Source organism: Branchiostoma floridae, chromosome 2 (genome assembly GCF_000003815.2).
Source record: "Branchiostoma floridae strain S238N-H82 chromosome 2, Bfl_VNyyK, whole genome shotgun sequence".
NCBI lineage: Eukaryota > Metazoa > Chordata > Leptocardii > Amphioxiformes > Branchiostomatidae > Branchiostoma > Branchiostoma floridae.
In genome coordinates this window covers 34199863-34218372 of record NC_049980.1, presented here as the reverse complement: position 1 = coordinate 34218372, position 18510 = coordinate 34199863, and the positions used below count along the sequence as shown (strand labels likewise).

The window sequence follows — 18510 nt, the reverse complement described above, 5'->3', positions numbered from 1 at the left end:
AACCTATATTCGTTGTTTGTACCAAAAACGTATTTAGGGATATAAAGTCGACGGACGGTGGTTTGAAATCGGAACATTTTGAAAATATTGCAAATTTGAAACCACTGTCAGCAGACTTAATACTCCTAAATGTGCTGTTTTTAAGGAGAACGGATAAAGGTCACCCCACAGATAAAGGTGAACTAGCATTATATGTTGATAAAGGTTAGACAAGTAAGTTAGCTGTGGCAGGTTGTTCAGTGTAATAATATACCCAGCTGCTGCCACGCTGTGCCTGCAGATCTGATGTGTTGTGCTGAAGCAGTTATGGCATCTCGGTGCTCGAAATACTTTTTTCAGCCAGGTTGTCCAAGTGGCAACCTGAGTCAAAAGCCAGGTTGCACCATTAACATTTCAAGTTGCCCCACTTTCAAGTTGTTACTTTCTTCAAATCAGCTACTTATCCCTTATCCAGTTATAACTTATATGTAACTATGTATTAAAATAGATATGTTTTATGTTGTCAAAAAATAGATACAAAAGCTTATATGCACGTAGGTGGGGGGAAAGCAGTGTTCCAACTGCAAAATTTCAGGTTGCGCAGTGTGCAACCTGGGTTTAAAATTAAGTTGCGCCAAGCAAATTGAGGTTGCATTTTCAAGTGGGTATTTCGAGCCCTGCTATCTACATACAGATACAGATATAGATACAGGTACAGGTCACAATCTCGGCTAAAAATGCAAGGTGCTGTGGAGCTGTGCACTTGTGTTTATATAAAGCTCTTGTATTACTCGTTATGTTAGGTATAGAAGGAAGCTCACCTACCCAGCAACCATTTCCAGAGACACTGGGATTGACACTGAGGATCTAGGAGCAGTTATGAAAAACCGTGTGCTACGGAGAGATGTAATGTGCAATGCCTCACCCTGCCCGCCAGGGACGACAGATAGATAGTTTTATTGCACAACAATTGTACGGGGTACAAAGTATGGCATCTACATAACTACAGTTCTATAACTTAACGCTTATCTAACTAATACAGAAGTTGTAGTATGGCATAAGTTTCTTACAGTCATTGGAGGCTTTAACAATCATTGGAGGAATTTCTAATGTCTAAACAGTCTTTGATATATTTTCCTATATCTGCCATGCAGGGATTGTCACATGTCATGATGTATTTGAATTTGCACTTCAGGTCCATTGAGGTAAATCCTTGTGTATATATAAGATGACAGCCTTGAGTACAGAGAATTTCGTATATCAGAATATTTGGGACATACTACTACTACTACCATGAACTGATATTCGTCTTCAATTACAGATGATGATGATGATGATAGGTATAGAATTTCTGAAGAGAGGCAGTGAAGTTTATAATCAGGGTTTCTTGATAGTCTACTTTATTTTTTGTTGTGAACCCAAACTTTTCTCTTTGCATATTTGTTATGATTATTAAGTGCACCAGCTATTGCAGCTATGGCAAGAAATGATTTTTATACCTATGTCTCTGGTACTAGTATATTTACTTCTTCCGCCAGTTGATTGTAGTGACGCTGGATGGATGCCACTCAAAACTTCCAGAAGTAATCTCTGTATCTTAGGCACGATCTACACACAGTTTTTTCCGATATCGGCGAGCCGACAACCTCTCGCCAACAGCTTTTTTTCATTGTCTAGATGGAACTACTATATCGCCATTACGATATCAGGAAAATTTCTCCCGAAAGGTCCGGACCATTCCTACGATACCTTACCGATAGCTTAGCAGGGGACCCCGACAGCTTCGCGCGCGTGTAGATGCTTCCCGACTTCGGGAAGGCTCATTAGCATATAACGCCATTTGGAAAATCGCGCTATATGTCTATGACTGCAAGCGCCATGGGTGTCCGGCCCCCTACGTTCTAGATCCCTCCCGACATCTCCACAGATATCGGTAAAAACTGTGTGTAGATTGGGCCTTAGCCAGTCATTGAGATTGATTTGCCTTTATATGTCACCATGGATGTCCTGTATGGGACCCCAGAGACCACTTGTGATGTCTGCCCCCTCCCGCAGGGGTGGTTTGGTCACACATCATGATGAGATACTTCCACAAGTTCCACCGAACAAATTGAAAAGAGTAATTCGAATGCTGTGAAATAACATTAAGGTGATCATTGAGCCAAAATTTGTCTGACTTATAATTATCTACGAACAGTGAAATTAGATCACATGAAAATTAGGACATTTTCATTTCAGTACAATGTTGCTTTTCAGACTATACTAGTAATCATGATGCTGTGCTCCGAATACAATTGCTGTTATTGCTTTAGATGGCACATGGGGCACACTCTTATTTTCCATCTCTGGGACCAATCCTGGCATTGTCCTTGAATTCAATACAGTCGAGCTCTGGCGATTCAACATGGCGTAATATCACTTGGGAGGGGGGGGGGGGTTCTCATTTAGGAATGTGCTTGTGTATTGTTATAAAAAAAAGATATTTTGACCATATGATAAGATGTTCATTTTTTTTTTTAAATCTCCGCATTTTATGTTAATTTCAAGCCAATGATGCAGTCTATCTTGCTACCAAATTGCTAATTGTTTTCAACATGGTGAGAAAATGCTAAAGAACATTTTTGTTGTCAGTCGCATTCTGCTCACATTTGTGAGTATTGACCTTTTGGTGATGTTGGACCACTCTGTAGACATGATCTGGATCTTATTTAACAATGTTGCAGCAGATGACAATCCTGTGATGTTTACAGGAGTAGAATACTGTAAATCTATTTATTTTAACAGGGAAGTACAGTAATTTTACAGTAGAAGGAGGTTATCCTGTTGTTTTAAGTAATCTCAGTTGAAAGTTTGAACCCTCCATTCTGTTATACATTGTGATGTATTATGTAACACATTATCAGTGTCATGAAATTGCAGCGGAGATGTTATTGGAAAAAACGTAAGCTATAGCATGAACAAAAAGAATTTTTCCAGCTTTTGCGGCGACTATATAGGATTCTAGAGTCTACAAAAGACTTGAAGCAAACTGAAGAGTTATTACATAAAGTACAGTCAACAGAGTGGGTTTTGGGGGGCCTTTTTGTTGTAAACACGTGCCTTCCTGAGTTTGCTCTCTTCTTTGAGTGCTGTCACCAGCAATTGTACTCAGCTGCTGTCTGTAAATGTCAGATTCTAACATTGTTGAGTGGAGGTCCTCAATGAGAGTATTACCAATATACTGCATAGAGACCAGTTTATAAAAAGAGCAGGGCCCATGTAGAATAGAGGGGTGCCATGTATGATGCAGGGGGGGATGATTATTTCATCAATGCTCTGTGCTAAATTAATTCAGGAAGCCAACAACTTTGTATAGGGCTCGAATTCCACCTGCATATGCAAGTTAACTTGCAGGTAAATTGGAGCTGTGCAGGTATTTCTGGTGTCTACCTGCACTGGTCCGTGTATTGGGTCTGATACATTATGTCATATGATGTAGGTCTATGTGGATTGTTATTAGCTGCATCAACTGTTATAAGAAAAAAAAATAGCAATGATTCCTCAACAATTTCAGTTCGATCCATACTTCCTAAATTCAGAGTGGTGCAGACAAAATTTGTCTGGTGCAGGTAATTATCGATGTTACCTGCACCAGTGCAGGTGTGCAGAAAAGGGTGTTTTGAGCCCTGTTGTATGATTATGTTAAATGAGGGTCTGTAATCAGAATAACACCTACACTGAACATATAAAAGCCAAGAAAGCTTGCCATTATGTAAAATTGGCACCACTGCGAGTTATGTGAACAATTATACGGCCATGGCTAACACCAGGAACAATAAATCGTGAGTAGTCTGGATATGAATTATATGAACAACAGATAATGCTCTTTGAAACAGTGCACACAGCCATCCCCCTCCCCCAATCACTAACTTAAAGCATAAAGATGACTAATGTGTATAAGAATTACAACAGCTTGTAGAGACTGTCAGTTAAAGCCATGTTTTATCATGTTGACCCCATAGACTCACCCCCCACTGAGCCATGGTGGTATATTATCTGTGGAAACCTTATTGAGTGGGAGGTCCTCATGCATTATCACACCCCTGTGGCTGGTTATAAGTGGCTGTTGGGGTGTCCTAAAGATTAGCTTCCAATCCCTGTTTACATTATATCTGTTTGGACATGTCTTGATTATATAATAACTTGTATCTTAGGTTTGATTCTGATTCTGTGACACTTTCAATAGTATGAATGAATGAAAACCTTTATTGTACATTTCTGCTCTTACAAGCTACTGGCCAAGATGATAAAATTCTAGGCAGTTCTAAATAATTAAATAAGTACAATTGAAAGTATATCGTGTTATCTTAATTACAATATCAGTACATGTAACTACAGTGCTAGTATGTACACTGGTTCAACCGCCTCTTACCTTTTTTATGCTATTTAAATACAAAATGTAACCACTATAGTCTGTATTATATACCCCAGGCATGTGTACTTATTCTGTCATGATACATCACTCAACATGTCAGTGGATCAGGTGCCTGAACCTTACCCTGGAAATTATGAGCCTATCAATTATTGAAGCACAGTTCATTTCCACTGACTAGTGTACAGTGTACATGGAGAGGTATGGATGGATAGGGTATGGCATTTCAGAGTCTGAGGGTTAGGATTCCCCCTTGGAGACCCTCACAGTTCAGTAAGCTGGAGAGGGTTTCAAGTCAGGGTTAAGATTCCCCCCTGCAGACCCTCACAGTTTAGTAAGCTGGAGAGGGTTTTACAGTCATGGTTGATGACCCCCATGCTGACCCTCATAGCTGGGTTTAACAGCTAGAGTTGATGCCCCTCCATGCAGGCCCTCACAGCTGGGTTTAACAGCCAAGGTTGATGCTCCCCCATGCAGACCCTCCCAGCTGGGTTTGAAGGCCACGGTTGATGCTCCCCCATGCAGACCCTCCCAGCTGGGTTTGAAGGCCATGGTTGATGCCCCCCCATGCAGACCCTCACAGCTGAGTTTGACAGCCAGGGTTCTCCACATTGTGTGGAGTTGACTTACTACAGTACAGTAGTACTTGGGTTGACTTACTTACAGTATTGTAGTACTTGTGTAGTACTTGTGTAAACAGGTGAACAAGGCCAGAAATACCACCAGTATTAAAGCCTGGAGAGGACGGTCCTTTGTTGGAACGTTTCTGCAGTGACTTAAGTGAAAGGAGAAAGTATGTCATGAATTATTCAGTAAGATGAACAAACATCTTTCCTTACATGTGTGTATCTTACACATTGCATTATTTTGTTTTTATATGGCCAGTAATATTGTCATCTATTATGTTATTATGTTTTGTCTGTGTGAGTTAAAATATTGAATCCACAGCTTTACTAGTAAATCTGGGGTTTCCAATGTAAACAGTTATTTATTCAGTAATGCCTGAAGTCTCACAGGTCAAGGCTCTTGTACATGGTGTATTTATGATGCAGCTGAAGCTTGTCAGGCCGGGTGGTACATGTACTTACTGTGCTGAAGAATGGACATGTCATCATGTACAATGTATCAACCTTCCACCTGCTGCCCTACCCCATATCCAATACAGAGTTGTTGCCAAATGGCTACTTGAGGGTGCCAAAGATTAATGATATAAAAAAAAAAAGAATCTAAAATGCATGTATTTAGGACTTAACCCAAATTATAGGATAAAAGTTAAATTGTTGTGTGGGGGAGAAATGCAAAAATTTACTCAATCAAAGTTTAAGCATTAGAGTCAAGAAAAATATTTTAGGGCTAATATGAAGCGTACAATTTCCGTGTGGTGTCTTTGCAAGAATCCACTCTTGCAGAAGAAAAGATATTTTTGACTGAAGGATAGTCAATTTTTGGACTGAAGTGATTTTGGAATAGACCATTTTGCATGGGATGCCATTTCAAAAATCCATTCAAATTTGGATTGGTATTTTTGGAATTGTTCATTTTTTTTTAGATGCAACTTTGGAATGTTCCATCTTTGGTCAGGGGTGGTTTTGGAACTCTCCATTATTGCATGGGGTTAGGTTTAAAATATAAAGTGCTACAATTCCTGTTTTGAATTTTTCCCAATACTTTTTTTTTTCAAATGAAGAATGAATATTTGTTCTCTGTATGTACACATGTCCATGTCCATTTCCTATGAAGTAAATCCAATGATATAAGAGTGGTGGCATTTTCCCCACCCCTACTTCCAGTTAAAGTGTCCATCATTGTGTGGAGTGTTTCCCTGGAGCTCCCCTCACCAGTGCCCCTCCCCCCTGCTTTACTGATCAGCAGAGGTAAATAAACAGTGTCGTCTCTCCACACAAGGCACAGCCATCAGTCAGTCCACACTCCAGGCCTGACACTGTACTGTAGAGCGGGAAATGTTGGTGGGGTCTTAAATTGTGGTAGGGAAAACATCAAGTCTTTGGGGTGGTTTAAATTTTGAGGTTGCAACAAGGGAGAAAAAAAAAAAAATTGTGTGGTAGATTTAAGTTCAGGGTGAAGAGCCCACCTTAATTTAAAAAAGATGAACATCAAACTACCATTGCAAAGATTTCTGTTTCTTACAGTAACCCTCAAGGCACCAGGCCTTAGGCTTCTGTACTGTAGATGGCAAAATTTCCTCAGGGAGTAGGGAGAGTTCAGTTCAGTTCAGTTCATCCTCTTGGAGGTGACACCTGTGTCTCCACTCGTTTCTGTCCAGCATAGGGAGAGAATGGAGTGTTAAATGTGATACTGATAGTTTTAGGTTTGCGGTTTGAACAAGAGAGTAGGCAAACAGAGGATAGAACAAAAATTATTGTTGTGGTTAATTTACATTTGTTCTGAGGAGGTCACCATGGAAACTGTGAACATAAATCCACTGCAAACATTTTCCCCTTTACAGTAGCCCTGAGTGCCCCAGGTCCTGCCACTGTGCTTAGCTTGGAGACATCTGGGCAGGGTTATGTAGAGAGGGGCACCAGTGTCCAGTCACTCCTGCAGACTTCCTGTCAACTGTGCAGGAACTTTTCCTCAGGTCTCTAGAGTTGAGACCCTGGTTGGGACGTCCTATGAACTGTACAGTAACTTTCCTGAGGCCTCCAGTTGGGACCCTGGTTGGGACGTCCTATGAACTGTACAGTAACTTTCCTGAGGTCTGTAGTTGGGACTCTGGTTGTGTGAACTGTGCAGAACTTTCCTGAGGTGTCTAGTAGGGACCGTTGTGCCAACAGGCTACATTAGCTAATGTATCTATACTGGAGGGGTGAGAGGTCACTTGGCAGTCCAACCAGGTAATTTTCCCATGCTTCATCACCCCACTCATGAGAAAGCCGGAAGGACGGTTCTACATTCAAGTTACAGTACAGTGTATACAAGAGCTGAAGAAGTCAAGAGTGTCTTCCAGTGAAAGGGAAGGAGATTTCAAGGCCGTCGTCATGTCGGATGAGTCAGATTCGGACTCAGGCAAGTCTGTCCTGTTTTGTCACATTCCTTAGCTTTTCTTTGTCTCTTACTGCAGAGCTACTAGATTAGATCTATATGTTGCTCATGGAGAAAGTTAACCTGGAATCCAGTCTCTCGCTCGGCCTTATACCGTAGTTAGTGCAGGCTCTCTACGGGGCCAGGGAAGCTCCCAGCCGCCGGGGTAAATGGCCACACCCGGTAGTATTTTCACGGGGTTAGACTTTAGCCCAGGGGGTTAATTATCCGGCCTAGCGAGAACAATTAACCCCCCTGGGCAAAGTCCAACCGCGTGAAAATTCTACCGGGTCGGGCCAATTATCCCGGCGGCTCAGACCCACAGTGGCCCCGTGGAGAGCTTGCACTAAGTACGGTAGGCCGAGCCAGCGAGAGACTGGATTCCAGGTTAGGAGAAAGTGGTAGAAACTGCCTAATAAATACGTAGATCATATGTCAGAGTAGTTATAAGCCTGTTTATTAATGCAGTCTAGCATTGCCAATTTCAACTACATTCTCAGCAACTTGTAGCAGATTGTTCTGCTACATTCCTTAGCCTTTCTTTGTCTCTTACAGACCTACTAGATTTTGTATAAAATTATGTTTCTCAGACTTCTCATGGAGAAAGTGGTAGAAGCTACATCTGAATACGTAGATTATAAGCCAGAGGAGTTTGCCCATTTATTTTGCAGCCTAGCATTGCCAATTTCCACTATATTCCCAGCAGCTTGTAGAGTCTTGTAGAGACCAAGTCTGTTGTGTGTGCTGCTGTAAGAAAGCCTGTGTGCAGCTGTTTGGTGAGGCCTTGTTAGTACCACGGTGTGTGTACACATTCCTACTCCTGCCTCAGCATTCTGCACAGTCCAGAGCAAATAGCAGCTTCCCTGGGCGAATACCAGCGTGTGTGTCTTCATTACGCTCCACAGAGAGCGCTGGTGTCCACACTGTCCCGTAGAATTGTAGGGAAGTTGTACAGAAGTTTGAGTTTGCAGTAGGTTGCAGTAGGTTACAGTAGTTGGAGGTTATCAGTGCAGAAATACCTCATGGCTGACTGGGATGATTAGACACAGCTGTGGCTTCCTGTCAAGGGTTTCTCTTGTTTAGTAGTACCTACTCTGTGCCTTTCTCAATGAAATATGGGTACTAGTACTTTGTAGAGATTGGGGTCTTCCAAATCATTGATTTTGGTCAGGATTGATAACAATTGGAGTTTCTGTTGACCTTGAGGATCAACATGAATGAAAATAAATGAATCAAATTTGTTATGGGTCTCCCTTTTTATAACATTTGAGTTTCTAGTCAATCCATAAATAGTCAGACGGAGTGGACATTTATGAAATCGAAGTCGAAAAAAAGCTGACTGCTACAAAATGACTTTATGTGACAATACTTATTTGTACTTGTACCTAACCCAGGCATGGCTGATAGTATTTATTGATTTGTTTCATTATAGTGACACTGCCCCAGAAACAGAACCTACAAAATATGCAACATCTGCTTGGAGATAAACCATAATACTCCTATCTTTAATACTCCGAACATCCAAGTCTCAGAGATAACCTCCTTGAAACATCCAATGCCCTTCCTGATGACTGACAGTGCAGACAGATTCGTGTAGTTACTGTCAGATGTTTTATGAATGATATAAGATGTAATGCATGCCATATGGCCTTACATTTCATTCCTGACGGTTTTTGCAGCCAAGAGCTGTCAATCAATCAATCAACCAATCAATCAACATTTCAATCATTCCTGCCAAATACTAAATGAAAGAGCAAGTGTTACTAGTACATGTACATAATTTAGTATAAATCCTGTTTTGCTTATAAATAAAGGCTACAAAATGTACACGTAACTTACGGTATCTCTCATGAATTTGTGCATGTACCACATGAATCTCTCATGGTCTTACCCTTACTTTTGTGCAGTTTATTTTATTTATAAGATGATACACATTTGCATCAGCTATAAGAAGGTCACATTAGTAATCCTACTGTCCTGCTTATTACAGTAAGAATGTCCTAGTTTTGTCTCTTTCACAAGGGCATGCCATTTCAGGGCTCAAAATACCACCTGTAAACAGTCACTAAAATTACATCAGATACATCATATACTGTAAATGCATTTAAGTTCGCGGGGATTTAATTTCGCGGTAGCGGGAAAAAGGACTTTTCGCGGTGGTTTTAACTTTGCGGTAACACTATAGACTGCAGTCTAATACCATAGTAGAAAAATGTTTGCGGTGGTTTTAGTTTGTGGTGAAGTGGTCAGCGCGAAAACCTCGAACGTTAATCCACTGCGAACATTTCTGCATTTACAGTATACTAGTATATATGTACATTACAACTGCAGAACTAAGAGAAATACAAGTTCATGTACATAGTAACTGTCGTATCAAGTGTTGTGTTCCAATAAAGCCATACAGTAGAGGAAGTGCTTCCTTTCTGCACAGGCAGAAGTATTTTGAGCCCGGCATTTTAACGATGATGAATGGCAGTTTGGGAATTGATCTCACTCCAGGAAATGATGAGCTTTTAACAGCTAATAATAACAGACGTCCATGTACACACCTGGTATGGCATTAGTGCACAATGACCTTGAGCAGTTAGTTCAAGGTCAGGCAGGCTTTTAGCTGTGATTTTATTTTGAACTTTATTGCACGACAATCGTACATGATACAATGTATGGCAACAACAATTACACAAAGTACAAAATAGAGGTATAGGATAAAGCTTAACAACCTAGTTACATAACAATAAGGGCTAACATAATTCATTGATATACAGTGTACATAGTATTACAATGGAGTAGGCTAATCATTAGTGTCAGTATTTTTTTTAAAGAATGTTCTCAGAATATATATATGTAGCAAGTGGCCGAACCATCACATATAGGTGTCCTGGTCGTAAAAACAGTTCTACTTGCCTGATGACGTTTGTTGTTTGTTTATTTCTTTGTTTGTTTACATCTCTCCAGACTTCCCAGTGGCAGAATCAAGAGATTCTGGCTTCAAGTTCAACTCCAACAGTGTAGCCCTGAGGGTACACAAGAAGGTTCTCAGAAGTCAGAATATTAAAAAATATCCCTACCTGTCTGACAACATTTGTTTGTTTGTTTGTTTACACAGTGGCGGAATCGGGAGGGGACGCCGGGTTCAACTCCAAGAATGTGGCCCTCAGGGCGCAGAAGAAGGTCCTCAGCAGAATGTCGACTCGGAAGGTGGAACTTACCTTTTTATGAATGCCTGATGACAATTTCGTGTAAAGCACTAGAGCATAGCAACTAGTCCTGTTATAATAAGTATTGTAAATGCAGAAATGTTCGCGGTGGATTAATGTTCGCATTTTTCGCGGTGGCCACTTTACCCCGAATCTAAAACCACCGCGAACATTTTTTCATGGTAGTAAGTAAGAGACTACAGTGCATGGTGCCACCGCGAAATTAAAACCACCACAAAAAGTCCTTTTTCCCGCTACCACGAAATTAAATCCCCGCGAACATAAATGAATTTACAGTAATTGGCAGATTTGGTCTCAGACCTTTCAGAAATATCTCAAAACTGTATTTATTGTTTTTCAATTTCTTTTAAAATGATTTCCTTACTGCAAGTATTAAATATGTCATTTAGATTTCATCCCAGTGAAAAGTTGGTTTGGCCCAGTAGATTTTTTGTGTACTTACCCTATAGCTATAGGGCTACTGAATTTTTAAAAACTTGTGTAAAATGTAAAAAAAACCTGGTTCCGAAAATAATTTCATCAGGTTGGTAGATCATAGGACATAAGAATTTTCTCTTACACAACCAGTTTATCTCACCTGCTGACGTTTCAGTCTGTCAGACATCTTCCTCAGAGCTTCGGGGGAGGGGGGGGGGGGGGAACAAGCTTAGCCATGTTTAGGATAGTGCTCTTCTCGCCGCAAAAGCGCCACCTACATGTACATCGGCTACATATAGCGGCGAGAAGCAGAACTCAAGTTAGAAGCTCTGAGGAAGATGTCTGACAGACATCGAAACGTCAGCAGGTGAGAAAAACTGGTTGTGTAAGAGAAAATTCTTATGTCCTGTAAAACCTGGTGTGTTTGTTTGTTTGTTTGTTTGTTTGCGTGTGATGGAATAACCCATCTCCTCCCTCCTCCCGTCAAGGTGGCCCAAAACTTGTACAACAAAATTGTAAAACCTGGTGTGTTTGTTTGTTTGTTTGCTTGTTTGTTTGTTTGTGTGTGATGGAATAACCCAGCGCCTCCCTCCTCTCGTCAAGGTGGCCAAGAGTTTCATGGACGACACAACAGCCGACCTGATGGACAACCTGTACCGCATCGCGCGTAACCACTGCGGCAACAAGAGAGAAGCCGAGAAGGTCATGAAAGACGCCGTGAAGATCGTTGTGAAGATCGGAATCCTGTTCCGCAATGAGCAGTTCAGCGCCGACGAGCTGAGACTCGCCAACGACTTCGTGCGGAAGTTCCGCAGCCTTGCCATGACTGTCGTCAGCTTCTACGAGGTGGAGTTTACGTACGATAAGATGTTCCTGGTGCGCACGCTGTCCGAGTGTCGCGAGATGCTCCACAGACTCATCCAGGGCCACCTGACGGAGAAATCCCACGGGAGGATCGATCACGTGTTCAACTTCTTCGGGGACGGGGCGTTCCTCGACGCGGTGTTTCAGCGGGAGAGCCCGCACAGGAAGCAGCTCGGGCTCATCGTAAAGAACTTGCACACGCTCATGGACGAAGGTACGGTGTGAGACCTAGTGACGAATATAGTCCAAATCTGCCTGATGAGTGATATTATGATAATCGTGTCACTTTTGAATGTTGAATACCTTCCATACCCTTTTTATACCACATTTCTGTGTAAGTTGAACTTGCCAACTGATGAAGGTACAGTTTGAAATCTAGTAACAAAAATATATTTTGTAATCCAAATCTGCCTGATATCATGATAATTGTCTTTCCTTTGAATATCAATCCTTATGTTTTCAATTTTATAACACATTTCTTCGTATTTTGTACAAGTGATGAAGGTACGGTGTGAAGTCTAGCAAGTTCAACACAGATAGTCAAAATCAGGATAAGAATAATGACTGTATTTCCTTTGAATTTCAATATTCTTTTTATACTGCATTTCTTGCCAAGTGATGAAGGTACGGTTTGAAATTAAGCAACAAAAATAGTCTACTTCTGCCTGATACCATGATAAATGTCTTTCCTTTGAATATTGAATGTTTTCCATATTTTGTAAATACCATGTTTCTGTGTATGTTGTCCTTGCCAAGACTTAAAGTGATGAAGGTATGGTTTGAAATCAAGCAACAGAAATCATTTAAACCTACCTGTTTGGTCACATCATCGTGATTTCATGGCTGATTCAGATTTAGAAAAATAATGCCAAACTGCAAGTTCAACATGGAAACAGAGTCTGCTTGACAGGAACGTCTCTCTGTACCTTGGTGCACTCTTTCAGAGAGCGGACATTATATTATTTATAACCAGCTTCTCTCCCAGTCAGCTGTTTTCATGATGTTTTCTTGCCAAGATATCAAAAATATGTAAGAATTCTGAGATGTTGTTGCTCTGAGTAGCCATAGTTGGTCTGAATACCAATGATTTCCCTGTTGTTTTTTATACTGCATTTTTATGAACATTGTATTTTGTCAGAAGACATGATGCATTCGAGTGATGCAAATAAGTTATGATATAATGTTCTATCAGAGATATGACTTTAGGATAAGCAGGGTTTGAAAACAACGAAGCCATAGAAAACATTTTTGAGATGATGTTAGCTCCTTTCTGGAACATGAGACTTGAGTATATTGAATTTCACATCCACTAGATAAGTGATAATTCATTTAGTTACAATTAGCTATAGAGGGAAAAACACAATGATCTCAGTTGGGACCAACTTCTCATAACATGCATTGGTGGGTCAACAGTGTGTTCCTGATCACTAAGGCCACACCAATTTAATTTCTTGGTTCACAGATTCACTCGCTCCTATTTTTTGGAAAAAAAAATAAAAATAAAAATTACCACTCATCAAATTTTCACCATGGCATTAATGAAACCATTCACCAGCTTTCTGGTGTAGCAAATTGGCCTTGATATTATAAGCACCTTAAAGTGTGGGTACAGGTGCTGTTACTGTACAATAATAGTGTTTTTGTACTTTTTTCAAGCTGAAAACTTTTTTTCTTTATGTTTTGGATTAGCTGTTACCTTTACCCCAACCATTTTATAATTTTTATTTTTATTTCGCCCTCTCGCTCCATATTTTTTATGAAAAAATCCGTGAACCAAGAAATTAAATTGGTGTGGCCTAAGTATGTATTGTAGCCTTTGATATATATTAATGCATAAACACAACCAAAATCAACTTGGGTATATTCACAATCACAATAGTTGCTAAATTTTCTTGAATTTGATGCGATTTACTTTGATGGGGGCCAGAATAAGCCCCATGGCTTTTTTTATAGCATGTCTTCCTTCTTTTTCTTTCCTTTATGTTTGTTTTTTAAAATGTGCAAATAAACGTCAAAATATGTCTTAGTCTTTATAATGACACACAAAAGCAAAATCTTAAACTCAATCTAAACTTGAGCCAACTGTCAGTTGCCTTAAAACCAGGATGTGTCTATGTGCAGGTTTCACTGCTGTATGAACATGCAGTGTTTTCCTGTGTGGTATTGAACTTGGAGATAGTCTGCTCTTGTGTGCTTTGCTTAATCTCACTCACTGATGTTGCCGATGTGTCTATGTGCAGGTTTCACTGTTGTATGATAGACATGTAGTGTTTTCCTGTGTGGTGTTGAACTTGAACATAGTCTGCTCTCGTGTGCTTTGCTTAATCTCACTCACTGATGTTGCCGATGTGTCTTACCCACAGCAGAGTGCACCACAACCAGGGCTCTGGCCGGTCATCATTCTTGTATACAGTCAAACCTGTCTATAGCGGCCACTCAAGGGGCCGGACAAATTTGGCCACTATAGACAGGTGGCCTCTGTATAGAGGTGGCAACTTGTAGATAAAATACCCAAGGGACCGACAAAAAGTGGCCACTATGGACAGGTGGCCCCTCTGTAGAGGTGGCCCCTAATACAGGTTTGACTGTATCTGTTCAATCTTCCAAACATCAGGGTTGCCTTCTAGTTCTACCTAGGGGGCTTTAAAGGAAAAATCCTAAAAAGATATTCTGGATTTGTGTACAAATTTCTGTTAATCATTGTTCAATTTGCAGGCCGTCATTTGGCATTTTTTTTTACTTTATTTGATAATCACCAGGTGTATTATTTATTTGAATGAAAGCTCATCTGTGTTGGTAGATTCCATATTGAAAAAGTTTAAACTTTGTTCCAACACAAAGAAGGGACTCACCAAAAATTTTATGAAAATTTATGGTGAGTCCCTTCTTTGTGTTGGAACAAAGTTTAAACTTTTTCAATATGTATTATGTATTTATTTCCTTTTTTATTAAGACTCCTGGCCAATACAGTAGAAAGTATGGTGGAACAGGTGTTTCTTGTTCGAGGACACCTTTTCAAGGCCGCCATACCGAGCCTTAACATTCACCTTCAGTTTGTTCAAATTTGGATATTTTCCACCAATTTCTGTCTGTCAATGTTGACGAAATGGTCTAAAAATGTGTAATATGCAGCAGAGATTTTGTCAAATGACAGATTTTGGGGTTAGCTGCCAAGAGCCCTGGTTCCAACATTGCAGCATTGTTTGTATGTTGTTACTTACCACCATGTAGTTACGCTGATTGACGTACTGACTGTGGCTTTTTGTGGCTGTGTAATACGTGTGGCTACCAGGGTGCTATCCATGACACATCCCGCACCAACCAACCCCACCTCTCCCCCCCCCCCTTAAAAAAACAATAATAAAGAAGACCTCTCGGTGACGGATAAAATCTGCTCGATGTCGACAGGTGGGCACTATATGCTTGTGTCCAGGAGAAACATTATCTAATAGACACCAAAAAGTGACAAGTTGGTGGTATCTGGAGATGGTCTCATGCACAGATTTGACTGCAATAATAATAATATTTATAATGATATAAACTGTATATACTTTGTCTGGCCCTTGCCTCTTCCCTCATGACCTCAATGAAAAGCGGCCTGCAGGCCGATTTGAGCTTTCATAAATAAACAAAGCTTCAAACTTAAGCTGCTCAGGCCCAAGTGAAAACACTGTGTACCACAGTACTGGCAGATTCATGTGATTTCAGAAGCCTTAGACTTAAATTAGAGTGTTTCTTGTCCATGGAAGATGCCCCTGAGAATGCAAGGATTTTACACAGGCACCTGAAAAATTTAGAGACAGCTCATTTTAAATTTCTAATAAAGCTCCCACATGTCAAAAATGTTATAATCATGAAGAAGCATTCCAAGTCAATCATCTGTGAGTGTAAGAGCTTTACTTTATCAGCATCTGTCATAATGATGAAGTAAACGTCTGAAATACATGTACAAGGCTCTGAACACGTCTGTAATCTCACCATTGCCTGAGTAGCTCCACTATCGGGGGCAGACTCCTGAACCATTACAGATAAGTAAAATCTACTAAGTACTCTCCAAGCAGGAGCTGATTGGGAAAATTGTGACCTTATCATATGCCCCACTTTCTGACGGCCGAGTAGAGTCTATTATTTTCTTTCGTCTCCACATACACGATAACCCAAACTTTATCACAAAAACTCCTGTTAAATGATCTTCCCTTAAGCTTGCTACTCTCTTAGCAGAGACTGATAGGGACAATTGTGACCTTCTCATACATGTATGCCCTACTTTCTGACGGCAGGTTAGCTGGTCCGAGTAAGTCAGTTTCTCACAACCTTTATCACAAAAACTACAGGTAAACGATTTTCCTTGGCTCGTTCCTTAAGGCTTCTGCTCTCCAAGCAGAGGTGAAGGTTGTGATCTTCTCATTTGCTGGCTAGGACCTGATTATAGCAGTGCAGTTACTGTAGTAACGTTACTATCATATTTTGAAGAGCAAGACACAAGCACAGGTCTCATTGAGTACTACAAGTGATATCTAAATTGTATGTTGGCGTGATACATTTATTTTCAGTGCTGACAATTAAGTGCTGACTGCACAACCTCAAAAAGAACCTAATTTATCATTTGTCACCTGAAGACAGAATTGTGCCCCTTTGGTAATCAGTCACCTCACATATATTTTAACCGGTCCAAAACCCAGACGTTTTTGATTTGATTTTTGATTTTGTTTATTTTGCACAATCTTTAAAAAAGATAACATAAAACAAATTAAAGGATGAAAGTACGTGCAGGGGGAAGAAAAAAGCCTCATGGCTTATACATAGTCTTCCTTCAAAGTAACAAATAATGATACAATTTAACAACTCATAAGCTGAATAAAGATTGGACAGATGTGTAAAAATTATACATTTGACAATAATGTAACCAAAAGAATTATATCTATTAACAAAATGGAAGGAAATCATTTTTTCCAGTCCATTTTTTTCTTGGACTGGTCCAGCAAGAAATACCCACCCCTCCCCCTGCCCCAAAGCTCTGGATAGCACCCTGGCTGGCTGCGATGCTTCTGTCTGTGGTTAATGCATGGCTGTTTGTGTTCCAGTAGAGCCCGCCCAGACATGAACACCCCCGCACGCTCCAATGGTATGGCCCCTTTGCTAACGGGATGACTGACAGGTGTCAAGCTAACATGATTGACAGGTGAAGGGAACACGCCCCCATCAGGAACGGTATCATATTACAGGGAACTGAAGTGAAACAAAAGCGCTGTGAGAAGAAACCCAGCTTGCCAATCATGTTAATGTCAGTTCACCTTTATCAGCGGGGTAGCCTAAGTACTTTGTTTTAGAAAAACACGTTTTTAGGGATATCAAGTTGATGTATGGTGGTTTCACACAAATTAACTGCAATATTTCTTCTGCATTTTGAAACCACCGTCCAAAACATATTCCTAGATACCCTGTTTTCAAAACCGACGAATATAGGTTACCCCGCGGATAAAGGTGAACTAACGCTACATAAGTTATACATGTAGGAACTATATAGGAACAGAACTATTGTAGGAAACACAAGTAGGAACCATTATAAGCACTAACAGGTGACGAAACTAACATTAACTATGGTGTAACAAAAGTTAAGGGTTTAAAGTTAACTCATTCCTACCCATTACACAATCATGAAAAGGCATGGATTTAATATAAGCTATGTACAAGTTATAGTCACTGCCAACTCTAGTACATGTTCTCTTGTAAGAAGTAATAGTTACTGCTTAGCTCTAGTTAGTTTTGACTGTACATTTTTAGCAGCAGACATTATTTAAAGAAGACAGAATTTCATCAGAGGTTGCTGTTATGATTAAAATAACTTGCAGCTCCCATGCACCTTCCCATAGAGTTGATATACCAGAATGTATCAGACATTGCCCTGGCTGACTTCCATGTGTTCTTGTAAATGTGATAGCTGTGAGCAAAGGCATACCGTACCCCACACTTACCTGAGTATCTGTGTATGCCCAGCTGTATGTACATGTATCTACTGTGCGCCACCCCCTATCAATGCTTGTTCTGCGTTTTACCAGCAACAAGGCTTGCAGTATTATTTTATTTAGGAATACAACATACATTAAATTTGTATATTACTTGGCAGCTTTGTCTGATAATGTTGGTGAGAAAGTTTAAAAACTGTGCCTTTTTGTGTATCCTACATACATGTAATTAAGTTCATTATTTACAAACTTTGCATGAATTCTACTGCCTAAAAAAAATCCCCTTGTATCCAGAGATTTCATGGGACAGCTTTACTGTTGTCATCACTCAACAACAAAATTCAGCTGTAAAATACTGGAGAAAATAAGACACTGTGAAAGAAATTGTGATCACAACAACACTTCTGTAACTCTGTAAAGGTTGACAATATCAATGTTGTAACAAGTTTGCACTGTTGTAGTGCTTGTTTTAGCTGGTCTATGAGAACTGTGTAGTTTATCTCACGTGAACTTATGCACCTTTGGAAACAAGCCTGCATGAAGGACCTTCATCATCATCAACATAATTGCTGGAACTATTAATACATATTAACTGTAGACTCTTACAGCTGAA

The 18510-nt window shown here is 40.2% G+C and overlaps 1 protein-coding gene across 5 annotated transcripts in view; it reads left to right on the top strand.

Moving 5' to 3' along the window:
• LOC118409992 (tumor necrosis factor alpha-induced protein 8-like protein) overlaps window positions 1–18120 on the top strand; it is a 26450-nt gene extending 8330 nt beyond the window's left edge. The window contains exons 1-4 of one of the 5 annotated variants that reach the window (XM_035811433.1): window positions 7165–7417; window positions 10539–10630; window positions 11671–12145; window positions 17016–18120. In XM_035811433.1, the coding sequence (XP_035667326.1) occupies window positions 7276–7417; window positions 10539–10630; window positions 11671–12145; window positions 17016–17035 (729 nt within the window). In that variant the 5' untranslated portion in view covers window positions 7165–7275 and the 3' untranslated portion in view covers window positions 17036–18120. Of the gene's footprint in view, window positions 1–7164; window positions 7422–10538; window positions 10631–11670; window positions 12157–17015 lie in introns of those variants that run through there. The other 4 variants (XM_035811434.1, XM_035811437.1, XM_035811438.1 and 1 more) reach the window with 4 other exon arrangements.
• The last annotated feature ends 390 nt before the right edge of the window (window positions 18121–18510 follow it).